At 41.5% G+C, this 20,164-nt stretch overlaps 1 protein-coding gene across 1 annotated transcript in view; it reads left to right on the top strand.

Annotated features, from left to right (window-relative positions):
* The window catches only part of LOC129694163 (low-density lipoprotein receptor-related protein 1B-like), a 76,837-nt gene that overhangs the window by 22,528 nt on the left and 34,145 nt on the right, over positions 1 to 20,164 (top strand). The window contains exons 14-27 of the mRNA XM_055630884.1: positions 491 to 613; positions 2,939 to 3,310; positions 5,573 to 5,695; positions 9,402 to 9,686; positions 11,595 to 11,720; positions 12,462 to 12,633; positions 13,251 to 13,475; positions 14,330 to 14,448; positions 14,529 to 14,668; positions 16,022 to 16,163; positions 17,951 to 18,073; positions 18,435 to 18,557; positions 18,968 to 19,336; positions 19,576 to 19,698. Coding sequence (XP_055486859.1) covers positions 491 to 613; positions 2,939 to 3,310; positions 5,573 to 5,695; positions 9,402 to 9,686; positions 11,595 to 11,720; positions 12,462 to 12,633; positions 13,251 to 13,475; positions 14,330 to 14,448; positions 14,529 to 14,668; positions 16,022 to 16,163; positions 17,951 to 18,073; positions 18,435 to 18,557; positions 18,968 to 19,336; positions 19,576 to 19,698 — 2,565 coding nt within the window. The remainder of the gene's footprint in view (positions 1 to 490; positions 614 to 2,938; positions 3,311 to 5,572; positions 5,696 to 9,401; positions 9,687 to 11,594; positions 11,721 to 12,461; positions 12,634 to 13,250; positions 13,476 to 14,329; positions 14,449 to 14,528; positions 14,669 to 16,021; positions 16,164 to 17,950; positions 18,074 to 18,434; positions 18,558 to 18,967; positions 19,337 to 19,575; positions 19,699 to 20,164) is intronic.

Below are 20,164 nucleotides of genomic sequence, written 5' to 3'. Positions count from 1 at the left end.
TGCCTGGGAGACTGGTGTATATATCTTCTGAAAACATTGCTCAAGTTTTTGGATTGGAAGTATGGGTGCCTGCAGTAGTATAACATTTGTATAGTGAACTTCTCTAATAGCAAGCAGGCAATAGTGTATCTTGTCACACAAGGTTTAACTTGGATTTTTATTTCTTGCAAGAAATGAAGATTTAACTTTTATTGCTAAAAATACCACTATGGCCCAGATTTGGTTGGAATTAGAAATGATTAGTAACTGCTTGTAATCTTTCCTTGAAGTACGTATGTTTTTTGTACTTCTGGGTGAACCTGATACTGGCGATGTTTGGTCAACTGTCTTCTGGATAAATCATCAAAGTATTTAATATTAAAGCTAATGCTGAAACACTCAGCAAGTCAGGCAGCACCTGCAGAAAGAAATTGTTAATAATCCCTTGGATGGAACTAGTTTGTCTTTAACTGTACGTCTCTGGATATTGGCTAACTGCTCTTTGTTTTAGATTTGAAAACCTGCCGGATGGATGAAATCAGTTGTGGCAATGACTCCCTTCAGTGTATTCCTGTTGATTGGAAATGTGATGGTGAAAGAGACTGCAGTTCAGGCAGAGATGAAGAGAACTGTGGTAAGTCAAAAACTACTGACCTTAAGTCACTCTGACACTAACTAGAACTTAGCTTACAAGTGCTTGTTAAAATCACTGGAGTGAAGAAAAATAATTAAACAAAATCTATACACTTTGGGCTAATTAATGCATACTGTTTTAAGGCATAATATAGCAAATGTATATCATGGATACAAATTATACCAATGGTTTCTCACAAAATGGCACCCAAGCTGTATATTACTGCACCCAATTACCACATTAAATTGGTTTACTCTAATACCCTCCTCTTGAAAAATATCCCCCCCCCCCCCCAACCAAAATTGGAAAAGGACAGGTAGTTGGAAGATGAACCTTAATTCAGGGCTGTAGTTGAAACTAACTTTTAGACAATAGACAGTAGGTGCAGGAGTAAGCCAGCACTGCCATTCAATGTGCTCATGGCTGATCATCCACAATCAGTACCCCATTCCTGCCTTCTCCCCATATCCCCTGACTCTGCTATTTTTTTTTTTTTTTTAAATAAGACGAAAAAATTCTATCAACATACTTGTTTTCAACATCTTGGACAATCTGGAAAGCAAACATGAATTAGGAACTGGAGTAAAGTACTCAGTCCTGCCAGCCTGCCTTGTCATGAGGACATGGCTGATCAGCTATGCATTCGCAACTACTCACAAGAACCCTTCACTCATTTTGTCCTTTTTGATGATGAGTTTCAAAGACTTGTGACCCTCAAGTCACATGTCTTTTGCTTTGCATGGGTGACACCTTGAATTTAAACACCAAACCATTTTTCCAGAGGAAATATTGTCCTCATTTGCCCTATAAATTGCCTTCAGGGTCTTGTTTTAATCATGTTGCCTCTATTCCACAGTTTGAGTCAGTCTAATCTTCTAAATATTAGGCCAATCTTCTAAGCTATTTCAGCCATCCTCATGAGACTATACAGGAGCATTCTCACTAAAGTCCTCTAAGTATGCCCTCCCCCTTCAAATAACACGTATCACTTTTCTTATTTACCTGATGTACCCACAGAGTACCTTTTTATTTTAATCAAAACCCTCCATGTGAATTCTGCAGTCTTGCCATTTGAATAACATGCTGCTTTTTGCATGCCACTATGGACAATTTTACACTGTCCTGGGTCTCCTCCATTGCCAGAGTGAGCAACACCGGAAATTGGAGGAACAGCATCTCATATTCCGCCTGGGTTGCTTGCGTCCGGATAGCATGAACGTTGAATTCGCCCAGTTTTGCTAGCCCTTGCTGTCTCCTCCCCTTCCTTAACCCTCGAGCTGTCTCCTCCCATCCCCCCCGCCCTCGGGCTCCTCCTCCTCCATTTTTCCTTCCTTCTCCCCCCCCATCAGTCTGAAGAAGGGTTTTGGCCCGAAACGTCGCCTATTTCCTTCGCTCCATTAATGCTGCTGCACCCGCTGAGTTTCTCCAGCATTTTTGTGTACCTTGGACAATTTTACATGTGGCCTTGTATTTTACCATAGCTTTGCTCTCTCTCAACTAACCTATTTGCAAGGTGGGTAGAATCTGTGGATAAAATGTTTCTGGTCAATGATCTATCTCTAGTCTGAATGCGAGTATGTTGAGTTCACTAGTGTGGAGCATATAAAGGGATTTGTGATGGGGTCAAGACCATGGTTGTCTAGAATATAATATATATATATTTTGACTCCATTGAGTTCAGCTAATAGACAAGAATAAATTAGGAACTGAGGTGCAAAGGACAAATGCTGGCAACCTAATCAGAATACTGGAAAGAGCCCTGATCTTCAACTTGCTTTCCTACTAGTCAGAAGTTTAGTTTAGAAATGCAGCACAGAAACAGGCCCTTCGGCCCATCGGGTCCGCGCTGACCAGCGATCCCCACTCATTAACATTATCCTACACCCACTAGGGACAATTTTTACATTTACCATGCCAATTAACCTACAAACCTGTACGTCTTTGGAGTGTGGTAGGAAACGGAAGATCTCGGAGAAAACGCATGCAGGTCACGGGGAGAACATACAGACAGCACCCGTAGTCGGGATCGAACACTGGTCACCGGCGCTGCATTCGCTGTAAGGCACCAACTCTACCGCTGCGCCACCGTGGCCTTTAGCATTTAGTAGGCATGCCTTTCCTTAAACTTTGGAAAAATTGGGGCTTGCCGTGCAACACGTTTTATATTTTGTCAACTAGAAAGACTTGTTTGTCTTTCCTGTTAACCAGGTGATCTTTTATCCAAGCCGATTGGACTGATCTCAAATTTCAGATTGAATACCATCAAAATTTAGAGGAAAGACCTATCAACAATACACTAAGTTTGTATCCATTATCTTGTTTCAGGCCACCTTGCATGCAGTCGGGAAGAATTTACCTGCTCCAGTGGAAAATGTGTTTCCATCCTATTTGTCTGCAATGGTGAAGATGATTGTGGTGATGGAAGTGATGAAAGAGACTGTGTTCCATCTCGTTGTGGCCCACATGAGTTTCAGTGCAATAGTTCTGAATGTATTCCCTCGGGTTGGGTATGTGATACCAATGCTGACTGCAATGACCAGTCTGATGAATCGCCTGAACACTGTGGTTATATCGCCCTTCCCCCTGTGACGTGTCCTCCTGATGAATTCCAGTGTGACTCTGGTGAATGCATTCACAGCAAGTGGCACTGTGATGGTGATACAGATTGCAAAGATGGAAGTGATGAAATCCACTGTGGTAAGTAGCTCTATTATGCCATGTATTGGTCCAAATTGGTTGTGGCTGCCTCCCTGTTATGGAAGGAAATTGTAATTTTAGCTCCCCTGCTGATAATAATATGGTGAAAGATGTGTAATTGATATGGTAATATTTCGAACAGTGCTGGAGAAAACTAGTCCCTTTCAGTTCTAACTTGGCTTGTTTCCACAGTGCATTCTTTATTCAGCTAATTCACTATTTTGCCAAAATGACCACAGTCTTCCATGGGTCATGCAACACCTGAAGTAATAACTTATGGGCTGCTCCTTGGTATCCCCAATACCCCCTGACCTCTGAATTTGGCCATCTTTCGTTTCTGCAATGTTGTATTATTTTGCAATTGGAGTATCAATTTAATTGATCTTCCTAATAGCATTGCATTTGGCACCAATTGTATTTCCACCTTTTAACATAAAACATTAAAAAAAATAGCAAGGGAGGACATCTACCTTTCAAGCCTGCAGTTATTCAAGATGCTGACTTGTCGCTTGCATCTGAGAGAGAAGTTTGATCTGCTTTCCAATGTAAACTCTTGCAGGTAGCCCAGATGGAGGTCATCACTGATGGGACTAGAATTAGGCCATTTGGCCCATCAAGTCTACTCTGCCATTTAATCAGGGCTGATCTATCTCTCCCTCGTAACCCCATTCTCCAGCCATAGACAATAGGTGCAAGAGTAGGCCATTCGGCTCCTCAAGCCAGCACAGCCATTCAATGTGATCATGGCTGATCATCCGCAATCAGTACCACATCCCTGCCTTCTCCCCTTATCCCTTGACACTGCTATCTTTAAGAGCTCTGTCTAACTCTATTGAAAGCATCCATAGAAACAGCCTCCACCGCCCTCTGAGGCAGAGAATTCCACACTCAACTCTCTGTTAAAATGTTTTTCCTCATCTCCGTTCTAAATGGGTTGCCCCTTATTCTTAAAGCCTTCTCCCCATACCCTCTGACACGCATATTAATCAAGATTCTTTCCCCATTTAGAAAATAGTCCACACCTTTATTCCTACTACCAAAATACATGACTCCGCACTTTGCTACACTATCTGCCCACTCTCCCAACCTGTCCAACTCCTTCTGCAGAGTCCCTGCTTTCTCTACACTGCCTGCCCTTCCTCCTATTGTCACATCATCGGCGACAAAGCCTTCAATCCCTTCGTCCAAATCATTAATATGCAAAATGGAGAGTAGCGGCCCCAGCACCGACCCCTGCAGAACTCCAATAATCACTGGCAGCCAACCAGAAAAAGCTGCCTTTATTGCCACTCTTTGTCTTCTACCATCCAGCCAACCTGTTCCTCATGTTAGTATCTGAAACTTGTTTCTGAACTTCCTGAAGGCAGTCTTCAGTCACTTAGATTTGGTTGTAACAGGCTCACAAGCTTTTGTGAGAAGTTGGGTTATATTTCAAATTTAAACCAAGTGAATTTTGTAAATGTTGTTTCTTGTTTCTGGTTAAACAATACAATTTTCTCACTTTTGGAAAACTAGTGCCAAACCAAGTTTAATGAGCACCATAATTTTAGCTTATCTGGAGTTAGTGATCTCTGTCCCCAGGGAGGTAAAAGTTAAATTAATTTTGAGATATTAGAAAACTCAAGGTGTTAAAGGTTTATGGGGAACTGTCACAGAAATTGAGGCCAGCATGATCATATTGATTGGTGGGCAGGCTTGAAGCCATGTAGCCTACCTGCTATTTTGTTCTTGTATCAGGTACCGAGGTCTAGTCGGAGGTTCAGAGGGGATAGAGCCTTCTCTGTTGCTGCTCCGGCACTCTGGAACACCCTGCCGTTGCACATCAGACAGGCCCCCTCACTGTCCATCTTCAAATCCAGTGTTAAAACACATTTGTACTCCCTGGCTTTTGACCATGCCTGAGGCGTTGCTTCTGTTTGTGGTGTTTTTGATGTTTCTTTATTTTACATGTCTTTTCCTACTATTTCTTTTGATTGTTATTTTTGGTGTGTATTAACTTTTTTGTCAATGATTAGTGATGTACAGCACTTTGTTGCAGCTATGTTTGTTTTTAAAGTGCTCTATAAATAAAATTATTATTATTTATTATTTATCAGTTCGACTTTAAACAACAAAGTTGGCCTCTGGATCTGAAACTAGGATCTGAAACATCGTTGGATCTATTGGAACTAAACTGTTTCAGTTAGCTATGAAATTTCAACCAATTAGTACCTAACATTGCCTTGCATAGGATGATCTTGCAAATGCTCCATTTGGTTTCAGCCCCGCTAACATGTGGACCAGATGATTTCAGCTGTGGTACAGGTGGCTGTGTACCTGGAATTAAAATGTGTGATGGCTTTAAAGACTGTATTGATGGCAGTGATGAAGCCAACTGCAAGATTGGTAGGTTGCTAATGCACTAAAATAACAGCTATTGTGTCTATTGATATCTTAAAACTGAATAATATCTTCTGCAATTAGATTGCACTGGCCCAAATGACTTCAGATGTCAAAGTGGAGAATGCATAGATATGTCTCGAGTTTGTAATAAACATCAAGATTGCAGGGACTGGAGTGATGAACCTCCTAAAGGATGTAGTAAGTATTACATCGGATTTGGAATGAAATTTCTGTTTTTAGAGTTGCCAAGTGAATTTACTCAAACTAGGTCATCTTTACATGCAAATGCTGTTGGGTTAAGATTTCCATTGAAGCTAAAATTAACATGCAGTAAATTATATTCTAAGCAGCAGGCTTTCTCTAAATATTCCACATTAAGTTGCAGACAGTTGTATTCCAGCCTCTAATTGTTGCCATTCATTTTGCATCTGTGCCCAGAATAAATTAAAGATGCTTGAGATTGCTGCTTTTTCCAGCATTACCTTTTGAGCTCGGTTTTGAACTATTTGAACAAGATTAATTGGAACAGAAGTTCTAGAATCCTATTCAACTCGGCCTGTTACAATAAATTTTGGGTGTTCTTGTATTGAAGCTCTTGCTGCATAAAAACGCTTCTGTCAGGCTGCTCATAGACTGAAGCCTTATGTTCAACACCATCCTCTCCTCCATACTTGTTATCAAGCTCAGGGAATTGGGTCTCAACATATCCCTTTGCACCTGGCTCCTCTATTTCCTTATCAGCAGAGCACAATTAGTGTGATTTGGCCACATTTCCTGCTCAAAAACCATGAGCACAGGGATGTCTAAAGGCTGTGTACTCAACCCCCTGGTCTACTTTCTCTATTCCCATGACTGTAGCCAGACAGTTCCAACTCCATCTTTAAATTCACCAATCACTACACCACTGTTGTTGGATTCATTACAGATGATGATGAATCTGAGTATAGGAGGGAGATCGATTGTCTGGTTGGAGAACGTCCTAGCTCTCGATGTCGGTAAAACCAAAGAAGTCTGAGGAATTACAAACCTGACTTCATCAATGGGTCAATGGTCACCAACTTCAAGTTCCTGTGTGTGCATACATCTGTCCTGCACCCAACACATTGATCCACACAAAGCTCACCAATGCCTCTACTTCCTTAGATTGAAGAGATTTGGTATGTCAACAAACACTCTTGAACGTCTACAGGTGTTGTTAGTGAGGCTGTTGACTGATTGTGTTATGGCCTCGTTCAGCAACATAAATGCCCAGGAATGAAGGAGATCACAAAACAGTGGTGAACTCGGCCCAGACCATCATGGGCACTGACCTCCACACCTTCAAAGGGATCTGTAATAGGTGATGACTCCAAGGCAACCAGCATCATCAAGGACCGACACCACTCTGGCCATGTTCTCATTTTGTTCCTACCATTGAGAAGAAGGGATAGGAGCCTGAAAACTAATGTCCAGGAACAGCTTCTTCCAAACAACCACTGGGCTAATGAACACACTCCAAACTCCAACTAAATTATAAACTGCCATGAATGCATTATGACTTTGGATTTTAATTTTACCATATTGTTTTAATAAACTTTTAGTTTACCTACTGAGTATTGTTTACAAACCTGTCATGCTGCAGCAAATAAGAATGTCATTGTTCAGTTCCAGGACAAATAACAATAAAACACTCTTGACTGATCAGCCATGATCATATTGAATGGCGGTGCAGGCTCGATGGGCCGAATGGCCTACTCCTGCACCTATTTCCTATGACTGCAAGCTGTAATTCTTGGGGGGTTTTAAACTATAGGTTCTCCATATTTTAATCTGAAATTGATTAAAAATGAAAAATGTGAAATCCAAAATCTATTGAATCCACCAAACATGTATGCACAAATACTTTCTGCCCAATTTTTGTTGCAAAATGCTTATCCCAATCATTGGTCTCTGCATCAATACCAGGTGGAAGGTTGCTTATATTTGCAAACCTTTTGGACCTCCTATCAAATCCAGTTAAAAATCTTTTTTTTTTTTTGTTTTATTGCTCTGGTTGGAGGTTGCACTAATGAAGACTTTTTGCATGTCAGAACAAAATGACTTTTTGGGGTAAATAGATGGTTTTACACTTCTTCTTCTTTTCGTGTCTTTGAAGCTGGTTGGTTATATGACAGTTTCCCATTCCTTTACATAGTCCTTTGTGTTTTTATTGAACACTGCAAGATCCTTTGGGCTGCACTTGTTGGGTAGTAGGGGGCAGACAAGGCAGTGCTGCATTGTATGATCCTCTTCTCCACATTCACAGGTGGTTTGGCCAGTTTTATAGCCCCATCTGGCCATGGCAGCTTTTGATCGCCCTGTTCCTGTTCTCAGGCGGTTGAGCATCTTCCACTGGACCCATGGTGCTTCTGAGCCCGGAGGGAGGGCTTCAGAAGGAGGGATACCCATGTCAGTAGGAGGGGGGTCGTCCTCAAGCCTTTTTGTCCATAGTTGGAGTCTGGTTTCTTCCCGTGATGCTATTAGGGGCTGGACATGGCTAAGAAAGCTTCTCCTGGACTTCAGCCGTTGGGCCGGGGGTACACGTCCGTAGAGGAGGTGGCGTTCATCACTCGTGGCCTTGGTCATCTCTACTGGGCTGGTGACTTCCCGTCTCACATCAGCAGGGGCAATGCCAGCGAGGAGGTGCAGGTTGTTTATGTTGGTGGGCTTCAAGCAGCCAGTGATTGATCGGCAGGTGTTATTCAACGCTGGGTCTAGTTTCTTGGCATGGGATGATCTCTCCCAAACAGGACACGCATACTCCGCAGAGGAGTAGCACAGGGCCAGAGCAGTAGATCTTAATGTGTGTGCTGTGGCTCCCCATTTGGAGTTGGTCAGCTTCCGGAGGATGTTATTTCGGGAGTTAACTTTCAGTTTGGTGTTTTTGACGTGTTCCTTATAGGAGAGAGTGCGATCCAGTGTTACACCGAGGTAGACAGGGTTGGTGCAGTGCTCAAGAGGTGTTCCAGACCATGTGATGTTAAGGGGTCTGTTTGCTTCCCGGTTCCTGAGATGGAACGAGCAGGCTTGGGTCTTCGCAGGGTTTGCGTGTAGGTGGTTGCGCTCGTAGTAGAGGTGTAGCTCATCTAGGGCTGAGGTGAGATTCGCTTCTACAGCTTCAAACGTACTCTCTTGGGATGTTACACAGAGGTCGTCGGCGTAGATGAACCGCTCAGTGTTCTGGTCCATTGGCTGGTCATTGGTGTAGATGTTATATAGTAGTGGAGCCAGCACACTACCTTGAGGCAAGCCATTCCGTTGTCGTCGCCAGCGACTTTGCTTGTTGTTAAGGACAACATAGAAGCGCCTATCTTTCAAGAGGGCTCCGATGAGGTCCGTGAGTGCCAGGTCTTTGGTATTCTCCAAGATCTTTTTTAGAAGGAGGCGGTGATTCACAGTGTCATACGCGGCAGACAGATCAACAAAGATGGCTCCTGTCACCAGTCCTTTCTGGAACCCGTCTTCAATGTGCTGTGTGAGATTCAGAAGTTGACTTGTTGTGGATTTGCCAGGTCGGAATCCAGCTTGTTGAGGGATGATGGCTAGTTCAGCGACTGGGGCAAGCCTGTTGAGGATTAGGCGCTCAAACAGCTTGTACGGGTGGCATAGCAGGGAGATTGGGCGGAAGCTCTTTGCATATGTTGGATCTTTACCGGGTTTTAGAAGAGCGATGATTTTGGTTTTCCTCCAGATCTTTGGGATGTTTCTTGTCAGCATGCAATTGTTCATCAGCTCAAGGACCCACTTCCGTGTCAGAGGTCCAAACTGCTTGATCTCCTCTGTGAAAATATTGTCCAGGCCGATGGCTTTGCCAGTCTTGAGGGCTTTGATGCTGATATTGAGCTCTTCAAGGGAGAATGGCTCAGTCAGTCCGGTGTTTTGGGAGAACTGAAGTCGGTCTGCCTTTGGTCTTGGCTGTTTGGTGGTGGATTTCCCGTTGAGCAGCAACTGATATGCAACTTGGTTGGCCCTGGTGGTATACTGTTGATGTGTTGGTGTTGATGGGTCATTGCTGATTTTTCGGATGAGGGTCCATGCCTTTCTGCTGTTTTTTGCCATATCAGTTGTCTCCAGTAGAGTTTGCCATTTCCGCTGGTGGCATTCTGATAGGGAGGTCATGAGTCTCTCACCTACTTCCATGGTGCTTTCAGCAAAGGGGTCAGATTTGTAGAGCTGTTGGTATTGCTCATCGCTGTTTAGAGTGTCAAGGCCGGGGATGTATTGAGTGCGGCAGCCTCTCGGGATGCTCTTCCGGGCTGCCTGGTGCACTAACCTGGTGAGGATTTGGTAGTTTTTGGGGTCCGCTGGAAGGTGGGCGATCTTCCCTTCAAGATCTTCTTGAAAACCAGGCCAGTTCGCTTTCCCAAAGTTGAATCTTCTCTGGAAAGGAACTGTGGCTGGGGTAACTGCAGCATTGACTGTAAGGCCAATGGGGCCGTGTTGGGTTTTTGGCAGTGGTTTTACACTAAGGGATTGGAATGGGATTTAAACTTAGTAACTTTTCTACTGCTCTAATGTAAACATTAAGTTTGTTCTTTCTGCTATTAACGTAATGACAAATTGTTCTATTCTGATCTGAGGTGGATGGAAATCCAATATTTTGATGGATTCGAAATTTGAATTTGTAATACTGCATTTCAATCAGTTGTCTGATTGCAGGATAATGATGAATTTGACCTTTCCATAGCACAGCAACTCATTTCATTTGGTATGTCATTCATCTTTAAGCATGTGCTTCCACATCGGTGCAGTGATTTACTGCAGCAAGTTGAGTCTTAATAACGAAAGAAAAGATTATTGTGCACCTTGAAGGATAAAGGCAGCATCTGGAAGATTACTTTTGGGTAGCCCTATATCCTTATTTGAAAACTTGCACTTTCATGCTCCCTAGGTCAAAATCTTATCCAATAACAAGAGCAGAGTAATTTAAGGAAGGACGGTCTTGCTGTTGAGGGAGTGCAGCATAGGTTCTTAAGGTTAATTCCCAGGATGGCGGGACTGTCATATGATGAAAGAATGGAGCGGCTTGTTTTCACTGGAATTTAGAAGGATGAGGGATTATCTTGTAGAAACAAATAAAATTATTAAGGGATTGGACACGCTAGATGCAGGAAACATGTTCCCGATGTTGGGGGAGTCCAGAACCAGGGGTCACAGTTTAAGAATAAGTGGGACATTTAGAACTGAGACGAGGAAAAACTTATTCACATAGAGTTGTGAATTTGTGGAATTCTCTGCCTCAGAAGGCAGTGGAGGCCGATTCACTGGATGCATTCAAAAGAGAGTTAGATAGAACTCTTAGGGCTTGCGGAATCAAGGGGTATGGGGATAAGGCAGGAATGGGGTACTGGTTGTGGATGATCAGCCATGATCACATTGAATGGCGGTGCTGGCTCGAAGGGCCGAATGGCCTACTCCTGCACCTATTGTCTATGTATATATGTTACTGAGGATGATTTGAGATAGTTTACTGCAGACAACTTGGACAATTTGCAAATGGTGACCTAGCCGGGAGCTGCCAACTTGAATTATTTAAATAGGACTCATCATTAAACAACAAACTATCCCAGAGTAGTTTGCATTTGGCCTGGATTACCAGAATTTCCCACCAGTTTTGAGGGACGTATAAATGCACATTGCATCAGGAAGAGCAAGTGAGCAATTACCTGACTTTATTGTTTCTGCAGATATAAATGAATGTTTAATGAACAATGGAGGTTGTTCTCATACCTGCATAGATCTCTTCATTGGGTACAAATGTGGATGCCCTGTGGGCTTTAGACTGTTTGCAAGGGACTGCATAGGTAAGTTGTTTGTGAACATGTTTTTACAAAATTTCAACGTCTAAAAAGAATCGAGTCAAACAACGTTTATCTACCTTCAGACATTGATGAATGTCAAACTCCTGCAACATGCAGTCAAATTTGCATTAATTTGGAAGGAAGTTACAAATGTGAATGTCATCAAGGATATCGAATGGATCCAGCTACTGGGATTTGCAAAGCAGTTGGTAAGTGCAACTTAAACTGATATAGGTAGCTTCAAATCCTGAAACTGGCCTTGATCAACATCAGTTAATTTGTTGTTTTAATTTGTTTCTAGCTATGGATAGTTGTCCATATTTGGGCAACATACTATTTGAACAATTTAAGTATTTGATACAATTTAGGTGCGGGAGGAAACCTTGTAATATAAAGTTCCATGGGGCACTGTTTCCATTCACTGGAATGATTGTTTGTAGCAGTTGATTCATTTTAATCCCTTTTTCTTGAATTGGACAAATGTATTGATCTTCAGGGAAGTCAAAATAAGCAGATGGTGGTACATGTCCAAATTCACCATGTTATGGAAGTTGTAAGCGCTTACCCAGCTCTTTGAATTTAAGTTTTTTTTTAACTTGGGTTGACTCAAACCTGATTTTTTTTTTTTTTATTTTTTTTTAAACTAGCTTTTTGATTATAATTTCCTATTTTCTACCTTAGTGTTAAAAGTTCTTGAGCTTTTGTTCTTGCACAGGATGAACATTACTTTTAAACAAAGATGCTTAGCAAATTAAATCTGCTATCTGGTTTAGGGCTGGCTAAGAATCATGCTTGATATACATGCAACGTTGTATCTACCAAATTACAGTTCTAATACAGCAGATTTGACTTTCTAATTTTTAAAAATGCCGTTTGACCTTTCATGCACTTATCTACATTGGTTTGCACAGCATCAAATCTTTAATTCAATTATTTTTAAATTATCACAGGGAACGAGCCTTATTTAATCTTCGCGACTCACCATGACATCCGGAAGCTGGGTCTACGTCACCAGAAGTATACAGAGTTGGCAGTGCAGCTGAGAAATGCTGTAGCACTGGATGCTGACATTGCAGAACAGATTATCTTCTGGGCTGACTTGGATCAGAAGGCTATCTTCAGGTATTTAAACTATTGAATCCTAGACAAACACAAACTTGTATTTATAGAGCAACCAGATGGAACTTTTGGCATGAATCAAGCACTGGTTAACGTATAGTGGATATTGAATTTTATTTTACGAATGACCATCAGTTTATCTCCCTCCTTAACACCCACCCCCCTCCCTACCTGGTGTGGCACAGCTATCCTTGACACTCTTACAGACATAAGAACTGCTGATGCCAGGGTCTTGAGTAAAGCAAAGCGCTGGAGTAGTTTAGTGGGTCAGGCAGCATCTCCTGTAGGGCATGAATAGGCAACTCTTCGTGTCGGGCAACTCTTCGGGTCAGTCTGAAGTCGGGTCCTGACCCGAATCATCACCTATCCGTTTCCTCCAGAGCTATTGCCTGACCCGCCAAGTTACTCTAACACCATTGATTACTCAATACTTTGCGTCCTTGACATTAGTGGTTTGATTCTCAAGTAGTGTGTTTGTGTATTATGTACAATTCAATGTCAATTTTGCATGTCTTCCCTTTAATTGCTTGCATAATAACAAAGTGCTCTTTATGCAGAAAAACAATTGTTCATTGAAATTATTCCTATCTGGTTTAATCTGTTTAAATTTTCCTGTTTAGTGCACCCATCAATACATGGGAAAGTGGAGCTGGTGTTTCTTTGGTGGTCAGGAATATAGACACCCCCATGGGGATTGCTGTGGACTGGGTTTACAAGCATCTCTTCTGGACTGACCGTGGTACAAAAACAATATCTGCTGCTACTTTTAATGGGAGCAAAAGACTAACCCTCTTCGATACTGACCTGAAGGAGCCAAGTTCTATTGCAGTTGATCCGCTGTCAGGGTACAGACCTTTTCACCCATAATTTGTGCTTGAATGCATTAAACGCAATAATTTTAAAATTTGTAGTGAAATTTGTTGGCAGCTGTACTTGGTATACCAAACTTGATTCTACATTGATCAGTGTGTAGAATGCAGCATACAAATAGGGAAAGGTGGACATTGTACTAGAATGTGTGTAGAAGTCAAAAACAATAGCACTCATACTTTAGCTGATTGCAAATGTGTCTGAATTATATTTAAAAAAAAAAAAAAAAAAAAAAAAAAACCTAACCTAGTTTTACCATTTGATCTGACTACCAAACCATATGCTCAAATGAACATGTTGGCGTAACTTCCAAATCTACACTGAAAGTAATAGTGTAACCCTTAACCGAAGATAGACACAAAACGCTTGAGTAACTCAGTGGGACAGGAGAAGGGTCTTGACCTGAAACATCACCCATTCCTTCTCTCCAGAGATGCTGCCTCTCCCGCTCAGTCACTCCAGCTATTTGTGTCTCTATTCAGTGTAACGCTTAAGTTCCTGTAAAACTTAAGTTGGATAAATCAGAGGTGAATTAAGTTGCTGCCAGTTGAAAGCAGTGATTCCCTTGAATTTAATGGGTCACTCATTTAATATTCAACTAAAATGTTTTGTTAACAATTCTTTCAGTTGTAGAGCAAGCTTCTACATTTTTTCATGTAGATACTTGAAGTGGCTGGGCTCTTTATCCATGGTAAAGAATGCTCAAGGACTGAATGGCCTGCTCTTAATGTATATAAATACGTTGAAGTAAGGTGCATCTTTCTGAATTTGTGCAAACGTCAAATGTTTGATATTTTAATATAGAACCATCTTCTGATATGCTTTATAGGTTTGTTTACTGGTCAGACTGTGGTGAACCAGCAAAGATAGAAAAATCAGGAATGAATGGTGGTGATCGCCAACCTCTGGTTACCAAAGAGATTCATTGGCCTAATAGCATTGCACTTGGTGAGTGTTTCGATGAAACCGACTTGTTTTAGGCCTCTGCATTGACACCTAATGAATGTGCTCTTGCCCTCTCTTGCCAGATCTTGTGAAAAGCCGTGTTTACTGGGTTGATTCCAAACTGCACACATTGTCCAGCATTGATCTGCGTGGTCAGGATAGAATCACAGTGCTGCATTCGCGGGAATTTCTTGCTCATCCTTTGGCACTTTCTGTATTTCAGGCAAGTTTGAATGTTGGCAATCCTGTGTGCTAGTGGGGGATTGGGTCGAGATGTACTATGCAAAGTAGATTTTTGTGAATAAATACTATATGCTTTGTGTATAACATTTTAGGCTAAAGATATTCGAAGCTTGTTATAAAATTGAAGCATCATCCACTGCAAATAGTGATATGTAATCTCTTTCTACTAACTATGAAAGTCATTGGAGCAATAACAGACTAGAGGAGTGTTTAAGAAGGAACTGCAGATGCTGGAAAATCGAAGGTACACAAAAATGCTGGAGAAACTCAGCAGGTGCAGCAGCATCTATGGAGCGAAGGAAATAGGCAATGTTTCGGGCCGAAACCTTTGGGTCTGAAGAAGGGTTTTGGCCCGAAACGTTGCCTATTTTCTTCGCTCCATAGATGCTGCTGCACCCGCTGAGTTTCTCCAGCATTTTTGTGTACCACAGACTAGAGGAGGTTGTGTTACATGGCTGAAATTGTGGGTTATCTTTATTTTCTCACTTGAAGGTGTGTGTTGATATTGGTTAACAACAATCTAGTTTTTAAAAAATGCCATGTTTTGCATCTTCAAATGACTGCTCTGAAGGCAGCACTGTTTCTGGACCAAGACCAGACTTGAGTTGGCAATGATATTGGCAATGCCTCCCTGTGGGGAGGAAGCATAAGTAGGAGCATTAAGCTGTCCAGAGCCAAATGTTCCACTTCTAGAAGTAATCATTTCATTTATTTCAAAGTGATTTGAAGGGTCTGTCTTTGACCTTTAAAATTGTGCAAATTCAGTTTGGAAAACCAATTGGCATGCTGTGGTTTTCTGACAATTGTATGATGGGGTAGTGCTTTAAACGGTTCTCTGGAGGTTGTGATTTAAAAGTAACTCCAATACCATGTTGTGATTTGAGTGGAATTTGCAACTAGAATCGTACATTGAGCAGACAAAGTCAGAGTAACTCAGGCAACATCTCTGAAGGATAGGAATGGGTCCTCTGACTCTCAGTCTGAAGAAGGGTCTCGACCCGAAACGTTATCCATTCCTTTTCTCCTGAGATGCTGCCTGACCCACTGAGTTACTCTGGCTTTTTGTGTCTATCTTCAGTATAAACCGGCATTGGGAATATATTCCTATACATCTTGTACATTGAGCAGTTTGGTTCTTGCAAATGTCTTCATTGTGTAGCCCCTTAATGATCTATGCACCATTATTTTAACTTAATCTTAAGCATTCTGATTTTGATCTACGTGGGTAATAAAACTTGTGCAATAAACTATTACTCAAGTAAATTTGCATGTACAAGGTTCGCTTGATATTTTGGATAATGTCCTTGAAGTAACTGGAAAATGTCTTCTCTAGGATAATGTCTTTTGGATTGATAGGAAGAATGAAGCCATCTATGAAGCTAACAAGTTCAATGGACAAGACCTTGTAACGGTGATCTCTAAGCTGAATAGACCTCAAGATCTTATTGTTTATCATGATTCAATGCAGCCATCAGGCAAGTGGTTTATTATATGCAAAGTCCAAATGAGAATTGATTTTGATTTTAAATGGGCTTTGGTGAGGATTTTAGACCTCAACTGGACTAAGTGGGACCCGTTGGGTCCCAGCATCACACGGTAGCGCTGGTCACCAACGCAATATTCCACCTCTCCACCAATTCCAATACTGCTCGCCAGTGGGGGGGGCTGGGGGGGGGGGGGGGGGGGCTGTCTGTTGCGGGCTGAAGGTACTGGTTTCCAGAGGGCTAGTATAGACATTGTGGGCCATATGGATGCTTAGGCAGGCATCCAACTGTTGCAACGATTTTAAAAGCCAAGCCAAGGCAAACAATTGGGCTGCAGACACTCAACAACCAAAATTCATTTGTGAACACAAACTTGTTAAAAAAGGAGAGGCAAACAATTGGGCTGCAGCCACCTGACAACCAAAATTCATTTTGTGAACACAAATTTTTTTAAAAGGGCTGCGGCCATTTTACAGCCACATCGAGGGGACTCATCGTGGAGTAAACGTGCATTCAGTGTTATTCGCAGCTCAGAGAGCCGTGACCCTCTCGCTTCTTGGGTCTGGCAAAGACTAAGTGAGGCATGACACTTCCTGGTTTTATAGTTCCTCCTCCTGCCACCAGCGGGGGCAGCAGAGAGAATGGGGAATTTTGTAAAAACATTAATATCTCTCTAATGTTTCATCGACGGAAATAATCCTCTGCACTCGTATGGCGGAGGGGGGCTCTGAACGAGGTGGCCAAAAATGACGGCCGTGGGTGGCGGCGTTCTCTTGGAAATCGCAGCACAGTCGGCCAAAAGCGGTCAAGATCAGAGATAGTGCTATCCTATCTTGCTTTGGTTTGTAGACATGGCTGCAAGAGCACATTATTCCTTTAATTTGTTACAAGTTATGGGTGCATAGCCTTTTGCTAATATAACTAAGTTATAAATAGCCTGACTGAATAGTTTGTCAAATGCTGTAAATTGGCTATAATCTTAATGTAACGGCCAATATCAGCAAAACATTTTGTTGGGCAATACCTTGAACTTTGGAAATGTTCGGTTTGCTATATACTGCAAATTAAAGTGGTTGGCTCTTTTGTAGGACGAAACCGGTGCAAGGTGGATTCAAAGAGCAGAACTTGTGAATACCTGTGTATGCCTGCACCTCAAATTAGAGTTTATTCAGAAAAATCTACCTGTGTGTGTCCTTCTAGCATGATACTGGTAGATGGACATTACTGTGGAAGAGGTAAACGAGTAATCTACTAACCACTTGAAATTTAACCAAATGTAACTGTAATTCCATGAAATCCCCTACCAAGGAATGTCACAGAACATAGAGCACAAAACAGTACAGCACAGAAATGGGCTCTTCATCCGGCAATGTCTGTGCCAAGCATGATGCCTTGATGTTTGCACCTGATCCATAATCCCTCTTCCCTGCATGTTACAATGTCTACTTCCATTAACTTTGTTAATTGGACCCCTTGTCTGTATTCATCTTGCCAGGCAATGGGAAGCAGTACTGGTAACACATAGACGACTTCAGTGTAATGTGAAGAGTTGTCCACTCATTCTGCATAACATGCCGCCTTCCTATTTGTAGCTGAATAGCTTTGACTAAATTATCTTCATCCACACTCCTATTCAACTTGGGCTCCAAGCAAAACTTAAGACCCACTTCACAATTCTAGGAACCAAAATCCCTTTGAGTGTCATTGGTCATTAGTTGTAGTCTGTGGAATGTATTTTATGGAATAAATGTGGATTGAATGCTTCTGTATGTCTTCAGCTATTGTGACTTGCACCTCATCTGACTTTGTATGCCTCAGTGGACAATGTGTGCCTAACAGATGGCAATGTGATGGTAAAGCTGATTGTGAGGATGGATCTGATGAAAATTCAGAGACTTGCCGTAAGTATTTTCCTAAATGTACCTATGTAACCTGATTTTAACAGGGTATTGTAAAAAAAACACTTTTTTTTTAAATGCGGTGTTCAACTTTTGGTGATTTACCGGTCTTGATAGAAATTTGACAGTGACATCTTAAAAGTGCAGTTAAATATGGAAATTTGCTGCCAGTGATTCCTCATTTCAGCATAGTTTTGTCTTGCTGTAATCTGTAGTTTTAAATTTCCAATTGATTCTTACTGTAAAATCCTTAATGTGTTTCATGAGGTGTAATGGTGATGTCAAGGCCAAGTGCAATGTTAAATGATGCAAATTGCTTTTTCCATCTGATGTGCATGTTCATACAAATGGCTTTTTATTTCAGACAAAGAGATTTGCCAAATCCATGAAACCAGCTGTGGCCCTGGATCTCATCAATGCATTCCTCTTTCTTGGAAATGCGATGGAGAAAAGGATTGTGGTAATGGCAATGATGAGGAGAATTGTGGTAAGGACTTGGAATAAAACCTTAGACACACAAAGCTGGAGTAACTCAGCAGTGTCAGGCAGCATCTCTGGAGAAAAGGATTAGATGTTGTTTTGGGTTGAGACCCTTCAGACTCAAAGTCCAAAACATAGTTTGATATCCAAGTGTCTGGTATTTAGTGTAAAATTTCCATTTGTGATTTTAAATGTAAATTAAAGTAAAAATGTTAGAAAAGCATAATCAATGAGGTGGCAGCTATTTTTTTGAGTAAATGTTTTGAGTCTGACCTTTTGTCACAACTGTAAAAGACAGTCACTAGTGAAGGGGGTCGGGGTGCTAGCAATGTAACTGTTCTTTTACTTAATTCTAATTTTGAAATTTTGAATTACTCCATGATAAAATTACACTGCTTTTCTAAAAAATTGTTCCAGGTATTCTTTCTTGCAGTCCAACAGAATTTATCTGCTCCGGTGGCCGATGCATATCCAAAGCTTTTGTATGTAATGGTGATGATGACTGTGGTGATGGAAGTGATGAGAAAGGTTGTGCTCCACTTTCCTGTGGCTCGCATGAATTTCGCTGCAATAGTTCAGAATGTATCCCATTGAGTTGGGTATGTGATGGCAATGCTGATTGTGTTGATCAGTCTGACGAATCCCTGGGTCGGTGTGAACACATCCATCCTCCTCTGACTTGCTCTCTGAGTGAATTTAAATGTGGTTCAGGTGAATGCATCCATACTCATTGGATCTGTGATGGAGATACCGACTGCAAGGATGGAAGTGATGAAATTAATTGCCGTAAGTATTTAAGTATTTTGGTATTTAAGAACAGTTCGGTTCAGGAGAAACTACTAGCTAAGGGGGTGGGAACAAAAAGGTGAAAACAAAGCAGGGAACAAAGACTTTGGTCTTGCTGCAGTTTGTGTTGAGACACCAAAGTCTGATTTTTGGATGGGGTTAACTTGCAGTGATTTTGATTTGGATGTAATGTTTTGAACTTGATGGAATGCCCACATTGAGCTAGTTTTATTTTGCAGCTCCTCGTACGTGTCGACCAAATCACTTCAGATGTGGCGATGGTGTCTGCATTCAGAATCGCAGGAGATGTAACGGACAAAGGGACTGCCCTGATGGCAGTGATGAAACTGGCTGTCAAAGTGGTAAGTGCATAACTTATTTTGGTAAATTGTAAGATTACCTTTTATTTTGCTGCAATAAACTTGCTTTTCTCCAGCTGCAGAGTGCACAGGACCCAACGACTTCATATGTGGAAGTGGAGAATGTATTAATATAACAAAAGTGTGCAATCAACATCAGGACTGCTTGGATCGGAGCGATGAGCCTACCAAAGAATGTAGTAAGCAGTGAACTGGTTATGGTGCAAAGCTTTAATTGCTGGTGTTCTGGTTTTAAACATTCCCCAACAGTTCAATGCACTTGACACACAGGAAACAACAAGTGCTTTGACACTCCATAAGTTAAATTCAATTAATTTGTGCTTTTTACCAGATGCTCTATGGTCTTGATTTTAACTCTTGTTCTTATCCTTGAAACAAGTAGATGTTGGCATTGATTAATGCAGTTAAGTGTATATATTATAAATTTATTAAAAAATGAAATGTATCA

The sequence above is a fragment of the Leucoraja erinacea genome, chromosome 3 (assembly GCF_028641065.1).
Source record: "Leucoraja erinacea ecotype New England chromosome 3, Leri_hhj_1, whole genome shotgun sequence".
In the NCBI taxonomy this organism is placed as follows: domain Eukaryota; kingdom Metazoa; phylum Chordata; class Chondrichthyes; order Rajiformes; family Rajidae; genus Leucoraja; species Leucoraja erinaceus.
Note: the sequence above shows the minus strand (reverse complement) of the source record. Positions and strands in the feature narration are given on the sequence as shown.